The sequence below is a fragment of the Populus trichocarpa genome, chromosome 9, assembly GCF_000002775.5.
Source record: "Populus trichocarpa isolate Nisqually-1 chromosome 9, P.trichocarpa_v4.1, whole genome shotgun sequence".
NCBI classification, from domain to species: domain Eukaryota; kingdom Viridiplantae; phylum Streptophyta; class Magnoliopsida; order Malpighiales; family Salicaceae; genus Populus; species Populus trichocarpa.
In genome coordinates, this window is record NC_037293.2 from 7,738,263 (window position 1) to 7,750,471 (window position 12,209).

The 12,209-nt window shown below is 33.9% G+C and overlaps 2 protein-coding genes across 2 annotated transcripts; both read right to left on the reverse strand.

Moving 5' to 3' along the window:
• Window positions 1–2,267: 2,267 nt before the first annotated feature.
• LOC7478768 (soluble inorganic pyrophosphatase 6, chloroplastic) lies at window positions 2,268–5,579 on the reverse strand. Its single transcript, XM_002313171.4, has 6 exons — window positions 5,148–5,579; window positions 4,434–4,594; window positions 4,143–4,243; window positions 3,848–4,029; window positions 3,110–3,208; window positions 2,268–2,554 (listed from the first exon to the last, which is right to left on the reverse strand). Exons 1-6 carry the CDS (start codon window positions 5,403–5,405, stop codon window positions 2,462–2,464), a joined length of 894 nt encoding a protein of 297 aa, XP_002313207.4. The 5' UTR covers window positions 5,406–5,579; the 3' UTR covers window positions 2,268–2,461.
• Window positions 5,580–7,319: 1,740 nt separating this feature from the next.
• LOC7469673 (L-galactose dehydrogenase) lies at window positions 7,320–10,247 on the reverse strand. Its single transcript, XM_002313170.4, has 5 exons — window positions 9,890–10,247; window positions 9,546–9,774; window positions 9,089–9,388; window positions 8,243–8,371; window positions 7,320–7,799 (listed from the first exon to the last, which is right to left on the reverse strand). The coding sequence occupies exons 1-5, from the start codon at window positions 10,069–10,071 to the stop codon at window positions 7,668–7,670; spliced, it is 972 nt and encodes a 323-aa protein (XP_002313206.1). The 5' UTR covers window positions 10,072–10,247; the 3' UTR covers window positions 7,320–7,667.
• Between the last annotated feature and the right edge of the window lie 1,962 nt (window positions 10,248–12,209).

The window sequence follows — 12,209 nt, forward strand, 5'->3', positions numbered from 1 at the left end:
CCCCAAATAATCCTGTTGACATTAATTCTAGGAATATGATCATTATGTACACGCCAAAATTCTTACAAATTCAAGTTTAATGTCTGAAATGTCATTCAAAATAAGCAAGAACGTCATGTCCAGGTGATGTACATATCCCAAAGGATAATCTCCACGACTGAACGATGTCAGATATTGTTTTTTATCATCCATTTTGCTGCTACTGATATGTTAATCTATGATACATATTATATAATCCAGTAATGGTAAGTCTTGCCTTGATTAGTAATAAGATCAATATTTCTATCATTTGAAAAAAATCGAAATGATTACAAAATGCAGTACTCCTAGCGTTACTCGTTGCTCTTCAATAAGGCGTGCCTTCGCCATGGGAAAATCCTCGTCCATCGTCAACTTCCACGTGCTTTCTCATGCTCAACCACTTTCTCGATCAGCGAATCCTTTGGATAAGCCCAGCTGAGCTCACCCTCGTTTTTGCGGTTGTTAATTTGAAGAAAAAAAACATATTTAAGTATTTTTTTATAAATTATAGTTTTTTTCTTAATAAATATTAAATAGAGAAATTTTAATAGAATTCATGTGAATCATAATAGATAATATTTAATCAAATAAGAATTAGATGGGTTTGAAATTGTACTGTCAGAGTATTTTTTTTAAATAACTTTTTATTTAAAAATATATCAAAAAAAAATTCATATTTTTTTATTTATTCTTAATATCAGCATATCAAAATTATCAGAAAATACTAAAAAAATATTAATTTAATATTTTTATAAGTTAAAAATACTTTTAAAAAGTACCATAAATAAAAGTTATCTCAAAGAGCCCATAAATTATTAATGTAAAACATAGATTTAACCACGATATCAACAAGCTTTAATTGTGTGTTTAATAGTGTAGTGTAATGTATTTTTTTAAAATATTTTTTTTAAAAAAATATTTTTATTTATTTTTTATATCAGTATTGAAATCATAAAAAAAAATTAAAAAAACATTAATTTAATTGAAAACACAGTAGCGACTACTAAAAAAAACAGGGATAACCACGACAAGATTTTTATTACCAAAAGAAAATCTCAGCAACTTCGGTCACGCTGCTCAGCAAAGTGGAAAGTAAAGTAGTCGTTTTTTCTATGTATATATAATTTTGGTTCATCGTTTTCATTTAAGACCCACAGTTTTTCTTTGCCTGTTTTAGGTAAACCAACCTTATGCTATTCTCTATTTAAGTCTTTCAATATCCTATTTTGTCTGCATTTTCTTTTCATCATGGCTCCTACAGCTTCGATGCTCCTACTTCCCTACCATAACAAATCAACGTATCCGTCATCTCTTCCTACTTCAACACCCTCAGCTACTTCTTTTTCTGTGGCTAAGTTCTCTGCAATGAAATGGGTTCAACAAGACAGTCCAATCTTCAAAGGGAGATCTCTGGGCAAAGAGTCATTCATGGCTGGTCCTTCTTCACCTGCTAATGATTCTGACAAGGAAAAGAGGTTTGAAGAAGCACTTGAACGCAGCTGCTGGTGCTAGGATGGCTGCGTGGTTTGCAGTTCTTTCCTTTCAAGTTTCCTTCGTTGTTTTCAACAATTGTAATATGTGACCGAAGGGGTACAATATGTGCATATGTCGTGCCAGAGATCATTTAATGACAACTACTTGTACACGTAAGGTTTTGAATGGATTCTACTTTGATCAAATGGGAGAATCAAAAAGAACTTATTACTTTGGTTATATAGTTATTTCATTCGATTCTGGATAAATTACATTAAAACTTAACAACCAAGCACATCCACTAAGGTTACCATCACTGATCAATCAATTGCCAGTGTAACAACATTATTTATGATAGATGGAGGCTTAATGAAACTCCAATCCCCTTGATTCCTTTTGCACTGGAAATTTCCATCCACCCCCTTTGTCGCATATTCCAACCCTACTGACAGTGGATGGACGCATATGAGGGCTGGTACAGTTCAATGGACAATCCTAAACTTGGCGCATCCTAAACAATGTTGGAGGTAGTGGGATTGCCTGAGAGGGTTACCAGTCATTCACCAACATAAAAATGAAAGGAAATCTCTAATTATATGGTGCAGGAAACGTTATGTTTAGCGTTTGCTATTTCGAAATTGAAGGGTGATAACATGAGGACTGTATTCCAACCACCATCTTGTATAAGCATGACCATAGTAAGAGGAATGCAAGCAGTTTTTGCTTGTGTACCAGAAATGTAATCTCAGTCTCACGATGGAAACACAAACAAGTTGCATAGGAACAATGGATTATTCAAACTCGTTAACGAGGAAAAAATGTTTTGATATCATCAATGTATTGAGACAACACGGGGCTTCCTTGCCAGAAGGTACAATTTCTGGCAAGGAATGCCAAAAACAATACTACTTCCAGCTCCATCTCAATAATAATACTTTCACCTCCGACTCTAGTCTACCAGTGGCTTTTATACAAGAGAAAGCCCTCCGGCTGGAATCGATCTCTTGACGAGTTTAGCCCAAGATTCATTGGTCTCGGTGATGACCTTGAGAGCATAGTCCTATCCATCGCACGGAAACCATTATTCAGAGTAGATACGGAAGATTACAGAATGGAACAGGGAGCACCAAACATAAAATGACAAAAAGAAAAATCTAAGGCATCTTGTACTATATTATCATACCAAACTTCAATTGGCTATCAAATGATCAGAACAAAACAAGGATATTTATCAATTTATTCAATCATCAATCAATGACAAAGCAGTATGGTGTTCTGCCCCATGACATGAAGGCCATGACTAAGGTAATTGCAATTGAGGGTAAAATCGATATCCGTATATTGTTAAAGAGTTATGGTATTCAATTCATTTATCAGCTTGTGTAGGTCAATGTGCTCAAAATCAAATGTCTTTGATAATTGCATATCTAGATAATGCAATCCTTTTCTGCATAATACAGCTTTTTACAGCACGGTTAGCTACACCCACAGCACATGATAGCAAGAAAACACAATATTAATAAGGAGAAAGGGAGGAAAATGAGGCAAAATTAGAACTCCACGAAGCTGTAACATACAGGCAAGGTTCTATTTGAAAAATAAATAAATAAATTACCTTGCTTGCTGCCTTGTTGCCAAGACCAAACCTGTTGGCAGGTTTCCCATCAGGGATCTTATAGTCTCTGAACCAGTCCCTGATTGCAGTGAGAGTGCCCTGAAGATAACCACCAGATACTTAGTGCTTCTATTTCTATTTAGAACACATTCTCTCATTTCCAGATTCAATCAAAGTCCTTGCTTGTTCTAGGACAATGATTTTCCAGTTAATTCAAAGTCCAGGCAGAAGTTCTATCAAAAAAGTACCTTCATCACAATCTTAACTTTTCCAAAACCATACCACTAATCATCTAATGCTATGTCAGCAAAATTGGATGGTGATACATAACCCACACCTTCGATGAATTCCACATCCCCAACTTAGCATTCCAGATATTTTCACTCATTTGTCCCACTTATTACAATAGCTTAGTATATCAATGCCTACAACTCTTTAATCATTTACTTTCATTAAGCTAATAAATAAAAGGCCAAAAATATACCCTTTTCCTTTTTGAATACGATCTAACCATTTAAGTAGAAAATGCTTCGAAATTATGACCTCTTAAAAAAAATACCATCTTAAATCCAACATGTACGCATTTGGAGAAATTATGAAACAAATTATTAACTAATCAGAGATGTTTCTAGTAGCTGGTAAAAGAACAATTACTTTTCATTGTAACTGATTTTACAAAATTGACAAGTGGCTGTGGTAAGGTATTGCAAGGCTGCTTGGTAATAGAAGAGGACTTACGGGGAAATGTTTCTCTACATCATCAACATCATTTACGAGAGATGCTCGTGGATCATCCAAAGAGATAGCAACAATTTTCCAGTCAAGTTCCCCTTCATCAATCATGGCCAAAGCAGCCAAGGGCTTGACCTTGAGAATTTCACCAATCTTTCCCCGTCTTTCACCAATCTCAACAACATCAACTACAAGCGGAGACAACAATTTTACAAAATTGAAGTGCTACTTAATTGGAACAAGCAAATGCTAGAATCTGCAAGAAAGGGCAAATATCAAAATAGAACATATGTTGATATACCAGGATCATTATCTCCGTATGCTCCTTCAACTTCGGCATTTGCAAAAGATGGGTCTTCCCATGTTTGTGGAAGCAATCCATAGTTCCAGTTTATGTTGTAGCTGAAAATAAGGCAGAAACAAGAATTCAAAACCAATAAAATATGCTCAGGCAATGAAGTAAGCAGAGGAGATGCAACCGAATGTTGAGCTACAATGGGCTAACACTAAAAGCGCAAGTGCTGAGAACAAATTGAAATATCTGTACGAAACCAGTGAATGATTTATAAAGGAAGCAACAAGAAAATCTTACGGATAGTATCTTAGTTTCCCCTTTTTGGTATCTTGCTTAATAGGAGTGAATTGCTCATCCGTAGCAATCTCCATCTTCGCGCTTGATTCTTTTGGTATTTCAACAACATAGTTGAAAGCCCCATCTCCCAAGTGCAAAGGTATGTCATGCCAGGGCGAAACCTGTAATACCAAACAACACTTGCATTACCCATAAGCAGACACAAATAAACCTAAAGAAAACTGTTTTAAATTGTTGAAAAAAGTCCCAAATCATAGGTGCTCTCTACTGGAGTGGCATGCCCGTTTTCTTAATGGACTAACAGGTGACCCAGTCTCCGGGATTTGCACAAGTCGTCTTCAATGCAAAATGGCATATACAGAATCTCATCTCCACCATAACAACCTTTCGTTTCAATTTTCAAATTCAGATTGCCATGGCTAAAATAAAAAATCAAGAACTCAAACTGAAACTGAAACATAAAAGCACCAAAATCTCGCATTGATTAACACGAGCAAAACTCAACTATCAAAAGAACAATGCATTGTTATTTTCGTAAATAAATATAATTTTAAGCAAAAATATACACTGAAATCATTACCATTGGAGACAGGAACTGGTTTTCTAAAGATTTTTCTTCTGGGTTTGGCAAATTACATTCATTCCTCGCGTATTATCACTAACCAATACAGATATCATAAAAAAGAGAAACTTCAGAGAAGTGAAAGATATAACCTTTTTGCCAGAATTGTCAAGAAAGTAGACACGGTAATCAAGGGTCTCAGGCTGGCCTTCTTCCTTGATTTGAACATCAGGATTGTAAATAGACTTGCAAGAAAACAACCTCTTTGAAACCCTTTTGGTGGTGGTGTTGAAGCGAAGGTTGTTGTTGAAGTAGGGAGCTTTTTGATTTAAACTGAAGAATGGTCTTTTAAGGAGCAAGCAGGATGCTGTTGTGTTGGTTGCAGCTGACATCACTCTCGCAGTCGCCATTTTTGCTGCTAGATTCACTGATAGTACCCTTTTCTTGGTTAGATTCACTGAGAGAGTACTTCTTGTGAGCCAAGGCTCAGTTTAAAAGGGGGGGATTTTTTAAGTTGTTGAGCCACAGAGAAGAGAACAAGTTGTTTGGTCGGTCTTGATAGGCTGCCTGCGTCCCTCACTCTTTTGTCATTTTTATTTTTTTTCCTTTTTTATTGTTGGGTATAAGATTTCAAAATTGGACAACCTTGGGGCTGGACGGGTTACTATAATGGTAGACATGGGTCTCCAGCAATGGCTTCAAATATGACCTTTTTTTAGTGATAATGATTTGTTTTTGTTGTGTCTTGAAATCTCACTATTCTTTTTTTCCTTTCCTTTCCTTTTACTCTGGTTATTGTGAGAGCCCATTTCTTTTTCTTTCTTCTCCTCCATTATTTCTCTTCTTCTTCTTCTTCTTCTCCTCCTCTTGAGCATTGTATCTGACTACCAACCTAGTCGTTGGATCTTCTTGTTTGTTCTCTTACCGTTGGATTTTCCTAATTTTTTATTGGCCATAAAAGATTCATACTTTGAAAAGAGAATTACATTTCCAGTCTGCTCATTGCTAAAATTGAATTGGACACGTGTGTGGGGCATTTTTTTAAAAAAAATGAACATAACATAAGGGACGTGTATTGAATTAGACGCGTAAATTGTGCTATTTTTATAAATAAACTTTTAATTGTGCTATTTTTTTTATATAAAAAAAAAAACTCTGAATTATATATCATTTTGATTGATACCTTCTCTATCATCATTGTTATTTCTCATTTGGATTTTGTTTCGATGGACGCTTCCCTTTATATGGTTTGTCTTTGACAAATTTTATATTCTAATTCTAAAAGTTTTTAATTTTTTTAATTATACCCTTAAAGTTAAGATTTTTTTATTTAACAGTTTTTTTAATCAATTTAAAAATATTTAATTTGTCTTTTTATTTATTATTTTATTTAAAGTTTAACCCCGGATTTTTGACAATTTTATGATTTTCTTATATTAAAAAAAAACAATGACTTGTATATAGTATTTAGTGGCTAAATTTAGTAGAAAAAACTCCAGAAACCTATCCAAGGAAAGTTCCATCAATCAAATTTAGCAATGGACTCCTAAAGACAAAAGCTTTTGTGCGATTGTCCAAATCATAAATATTTAGTTTTGCTCACATGCAATAGAACTATGCCCCTCTCCTCGACGTTTCCAACCACGAGAAAAGTTGGTTCTTTCTTTCTGGTTACAAATAGTAACATGGTTTACATTTGTAAGAACCGTGATGGAACACAGTACCATAATGTGTCCATATACAAGTACTTAGACCAGAAGGTTATGAATGCCTTCGATTAAAGTAACAATTTCTGGTTCTGCATATTATTTTCCATAAAAAGCAAAGTTCACGTGTTGCATATCTGGTCTAATTTATCAATAGGCTCTTGATTTTTTTTATTTGCATTTGGAACATACTCGACTGCCCCATATTTTTTTAAAATAAAAAATTAAATAACTTGTAGTCTGATTTAATCATATTCTAGGTGATTGAGAAATCAAGACTTAAAAGTTTTTATTAAAAAAAATCTGTTTTTTTATCTAAATTTTGATCTAAAATATCTATAATAAAAACTATAATAAATCTAATAATAATCTAAAAAAAACATTTCAAAAACTAAAATTAACTTGAATAAATATAAAATTTTGCATAATCTATTCACAATAATTCGCGAGAGAATGAACGGTAGAACTTGCTGAGTGAAAAACTCAAGCCTTCTAGAGAAATGATTTGATGCAGATTTATTTATTTGTTTATTTCAAATAATCAAGTATCCACAGCTAAGCAGATTCATGGAGTTTGGCACTGCATCAAATCATATGAGCCAAAGAGCACTCAGGAAATGCAAAAACCGAAGCATCGACTTGCAGACTTTTATACAACTTCGAAAATCAGCAACAACAAAAAAAAAGGCTCAGTTTTAATGTCAATAATTTGATTACACTTTTAAGGTAAACCACCTCTTAAATATCCCATAAGAATCAAACACATCTTGCACGTTATTGAGTTTCGGATCCATCAGTATTGACAAACCCTCTTCTTTTCACTTGGAAGTATTATTTTCCTTACCTGGCAGGGGAGTTTATAATAGAATGGGCCCTCCGTTGGAACAAATATGGATTGGAGAGCCACTAACAGCAATGCAAATTGTAGAAAGCACAAAGGGAAAGCAGTCATAAGACAGCAAAACATCAGCTCTGTTGGATTCCACTAGGCCAAGTTTGATTCTTCACAGGGATCAGAATTGCTTCAACTTCTGATAAAGTTTCCTGATCCTTGCCAAACGTAGCAAGTTCCGTAGCAGCAGAAACATTCTCCTCAACCTGATCATCAAAAGAGGTGTATCACCCGCACAATTATGGCGTCAATGGTGTAGACAGAGACTTTGTCATCATTAGCATGGTAAACATGACATGTCAGATAAAGTGGATGTTAAAATAAGCACTAGCTAGTTCAACCAGGTATCTGCTGTCCACCTCTTAATTACTTGTTTAGCTTTTGAATTGGATGCTTTAAGCCTTTAAGAAAAAATTGTGCATTTGTAAATGGACAATAGCTACCTTACAAACAGATGATGTTACAAACAATAGAGCATGTTATAGCACAAACATGGACCCAGATTTACATGTCTATGCTAGTAAAACTATGCGGGGGGAAAGGATTGAACAACATACAATGGTAAAGCTCAAAAAGTGCGACACTTGAAATTGAAGATTAATACTTGTATATCAAACAAAATGTGGAAATCAAGGAAATGTAGGAGTACCTGTCTAACAGAGTTCATGCCAACCAGCACGGATGAAATATCCTTATTCGACAAACTGTATTGCATTGCTATCTTTGAAATATTCTTCCCCTTCTCTTTACAGAAGGCAGCAGCAGCTTCACATGCAGACTGTGGTTGGGGGGGTGGAGATCAATTAACTTTGCAAAAATGTAATCCATCTTCAAGTAAGCAAGTATTGCAAGCATATCCAAGATATTTAAGATGAGATGCATGGTACAGAAACCACTAGAAACAGCCCATAAATATCTTATTCATATTATCTGATCAGGATCTGTTGTAGGTGGAATCGAAAATTTGCCTGAACCAATGTGCCCTATTAGATCCATATCGAACAGCATAATCTCAGATCTTGCCACTTCAGAAGGCATTCTTGATCCCATCACATGACATGAGTGCTAGTTGTGATCCTCAATAATCCATTTAATACATGCATATGTTATGTAACAATTGGTTCTTCGTCACATGACTTGCGACTCTGTTATCGTAACAAGAATTCAAGTTTGATCATAGCTCCTATAGATAAATCCAGCTTTCTGACACGTAACTGATGAAACTATCTTTCTCTCTTTTTGAGGTCAACATAAAATTGGTGAACTTAAAAGGAACAGTATTAATGCGGAGGTGTCGATGGTGGCGTGCCATATGTGTGCGTGCACAGATATATGTTTACAACACTCAGCAAACTTCAACTCTTGTTGAAATATTACCAGACAAATTAGCTGGCAACATTTGCTTTGACTGTTTCAGCTAACCAGTAATGTGATGAAAAGCCAGATGATATGGACAGAAAACTTAAACAGATTATTTAAGGGGATGAGGGCAGACCTTCAGTTCAGGAGAAGCTGGATGCCACTCCGGAGGGCCGTTCTCTGTTAGTAACCCCATTGCTAGTGGAGACGCACTAATTACACCTACACCTTTGCTCTTCAAGTAAGGCAATAAATCCGCCAATGTAGAATCATTAATACTATAGCGACAATAAGACAAAATAACGTCAACTGTGCCAGGCGGCACTCGATCAAGAACATACGTAAATACTCCCAACGGCAGCCCAGTTATACCAATAAAACGAATCTTCCCTGCTTCCTTTAGTTTCCGTAGCGCGGGAATTGTTTCATTCACTATCTGTCAATAAAACCAAACCAGCCCAACTCATTCTTTTCCATCACATCCTCGCATTTTTCTAACAAAAGCTGAACTTTAGAATCTAAAAAAAAAAAAGCTAAGACGAAAAAAGCAGATATTGCAAACCCAGGTAGGAAAGTAAAATAAAATTAAGAACCTGATCAAGAGACCCAAATTCAATATCATGGCATTGGAGTATATCAACATAATCCAACTGCAATCTTGCCAAGCTTTCGTCAATACTCTTGGTCACTCTCTCAGCACTAAAATCAAAGCCCTCCACATATCTTCCACACTTCGTGGACACAATATATTCATTTCTAGGAACTCCTAGAGCTTTAAGTCCCTGACCAAGCATCTTCTCTGACAATGTCCCTCCATAATACCTTTCAAATAGCAGCATCAAACATTATCGTGAACAAGAACAAAATAAATAAGTGGTAAATAAATAGTAAAAGTGGCAAATTAAAAGAATAGTTCATTGAGAAGGAGGAGACATACGGAGAGGTGTCGAAGAAATTAATGCCAAGGCGGAAGGCTTCGCGGACAGAGGAGATGGCGTCGTGTTCAGAGACAGGGCCGAAGACACTGCCAAGTGGGGAAGCTCCAAAGCCGACGCAACTAAGTTTGAGACCCGTGTTTCCAAGGGGTCGAAGCTCCAGGTTTGGGTGCGGATATGCCATCTGATTGATTTGGAAAAAGTTTTGGAGATTGCTTCGTGAAATGGGGAAATGTAGTAGTGAGGATTCGGAAATGGGTGAGAGAGAAGGGGAAGCGAGGAAGGCAGGGGAGATGGTACAGATTCTCTCAAGGAGTTGAGTGGTCCCTTCTCCTTCACACAGCTATTGGATTCTCTACGAAGGAAAATATAAATATATATTTAGAATATTTTTTTTTTTAATTTGCTTTGATGAAGGAAAAAACTAAAGTTTCCTTATTTATGTTCAATTTCATCCCTTATATTATAAGTTCCCCCCTTTAGTTCTCAAACTTAAATTTCATGTTCTACCCTTTGTTTGGACGGATGAGATTTGCTAAAGTTTATTGTCGTTTTGTTTGTTTGCAGCAAATAATGAGGTCAATAATTCAATTCAAAATTATATAGAATATCTAAATTTTATAAAATATTAGCTAGTATGATTAATCCCACCTATCCTGTACTTCATGAGCAATTATTAAGCTAGTTTGTTGTCGGTATTCATACACAGACACGCAAACGTATGTGCTCGCATTTATCGTCACGTGTTCTGGGACAATGTTTTTGTCAGGGCAAGGGATATATTCCTCCCTGGTTGTTACCCAATTCTCGATCGAGTCTGCAAACAGGAAAATAAATTCAATTGAGTCCCTGATACGATGGACAGAATCACATGACCCAATTAATCCAGATCTTACAAATTTTGCCTTTCAAATCATAAAGAACGAAGACTTATTTGTCTTAAACTTAAATCATCTTTTTTCAAGAAAAAATCACAATTGAAAGTGTTAATTGGACAATGTTTGATCGATGAGAGATAGATTTTATTTTGTTTGAGAGTAGTGTCTGGTTTGTGTTTTAAGGTATCTTGTGATAATTTCTATTTTTTTTCTAATCTCAAATACAAAAATTGTTTTGTTACCAAATAATTTTTATTTTTTGTATTGGACCTCAATTGTATTTCAAATATTTATTTTATAAAAGTTAAAATAATTTATTTTTTATTCATAAATATCTTTTTTTTTTATTTTACATGCAAAAATCAATTTCACTTTAGTTTTAACCATGCTTATATTTGTTTAGATTGATTTTTAAAAAAATCATGATTAAAAGTGTTTTTTTAACCCTTTTAAAAAAAACATAATTACAAGAACTATTACAATACTAAACATCCATTTAATATATAAAAAAATAATTATAAAAAAAACAGTAATATATTTGATTAAATAAACAGATACGGAATGTAAAATAATTTTTTTAAAAAATAATTTATTTGTAAGAATAAAAATCACATGTGCCTCATGGGTATAATTAAATGAGTCTTGAAACTAAATTAAAAAAAATGTATAAAAAAATATTTAAGATAACATATTTACACGTGTATTTATTTTTATTTATTGTAAAGAAAATCAACTTTCCATTCAAGTTCTTAATCAAAGTGAATGAATCTTATTCAATTTATATATTTTATGTTTTTTAATCTGTTTTATTAAACATAGAGATTATCTTTTCATTTACTAATTAAAAAAATTATAATACTAAAAAATGTATTCACAATGCCATCAGCCAACATAATTATAATAAGTGGAGTCACCTGAAAGAAGCTCAGGCAGGCAAGCAGGAGGAGCGTTCCCAGTAATAGAATCACCAATACCAGGAGCAACCATGTTAGCCATCAAATCCACGCAAGGGTTTTTTCTACGAAAGACAAATAAAAGCATGGTTAAAGAAATGGATGGGATAGAGATAAAATTGGATAAGGACCGAAATTCATGCTTTCAATAGTAATTAACTGGGAATATGGTTGGAGTAACCCTGATTTTTAGAGTTTGTTTGAAAATGTAGTTGTAGTTTTTTTGAAAAGTGTTTATTAAAATAATATTTTTTTTATTTTTTAAAAATTATTTTTAATATTAACCCATCAAAATGATTTAAAAATATAAAAAATATATTAATTTTAAATAAAAAAAATTTAAATTTTTTTAAAAATACTTTTGAAATGTAAAAACAAATAGAGTTTTAATTTTTTTTATAAACTACGACGTCTTACCTGAAAAAGAAGAAGCAACAATTTGTTTTTAAAAAAATAAATTTAAATTATATATTATAAAAGAATATAAATTA

Excerpts from the sequence above, each read along its gene's own strand:
- LOC7469673 (XM_002313170.4), bottom strand. The coding sequence starts at position 10,071 with ATGGCATATCCGCACCCAAACCTGGAGCTTCGACCCCTTGGAAACACG. Across the intron at positions 9,389-9,545 it reads AATTTGGGTCTCTTGATCAG|ATAGTGAATGAAACAATTCC; the intron begins GTTCTTAATTTT and ends TTTTATTGACAG. Across the intron at positions 8,372-9,088 it reads CAGCTTCTCCTGAACTGAAG|TCTGCATGTGAAGCTGCTGC; the intron begins GTCTGCCCTCAT and ends CCCCAACCACAG.
- LOC7478768 (XM_002313171.4), bottom strand. The coding sequence starts at position 5,405 with ATGGCGACTGCGAGAGTGATGTCAGCTGCAACCAACACAACAGCATCC. Across the intron at positions 4,595-5,147 it reads TTGACAATTCTGGCAAAAAG|GTTTCGCCCTGGCATGACAT; the intron begins GTTATATCTTTC and ends TTGGTATTACAG. Across the intron at positions 3,209-3,847 it reads ATGTAGAGAAACATTTCCCC|GGCACTCTCACTGCAATCAG; the intron begins GTAAGTCCTCTT and ends GGTTATCTTCAG.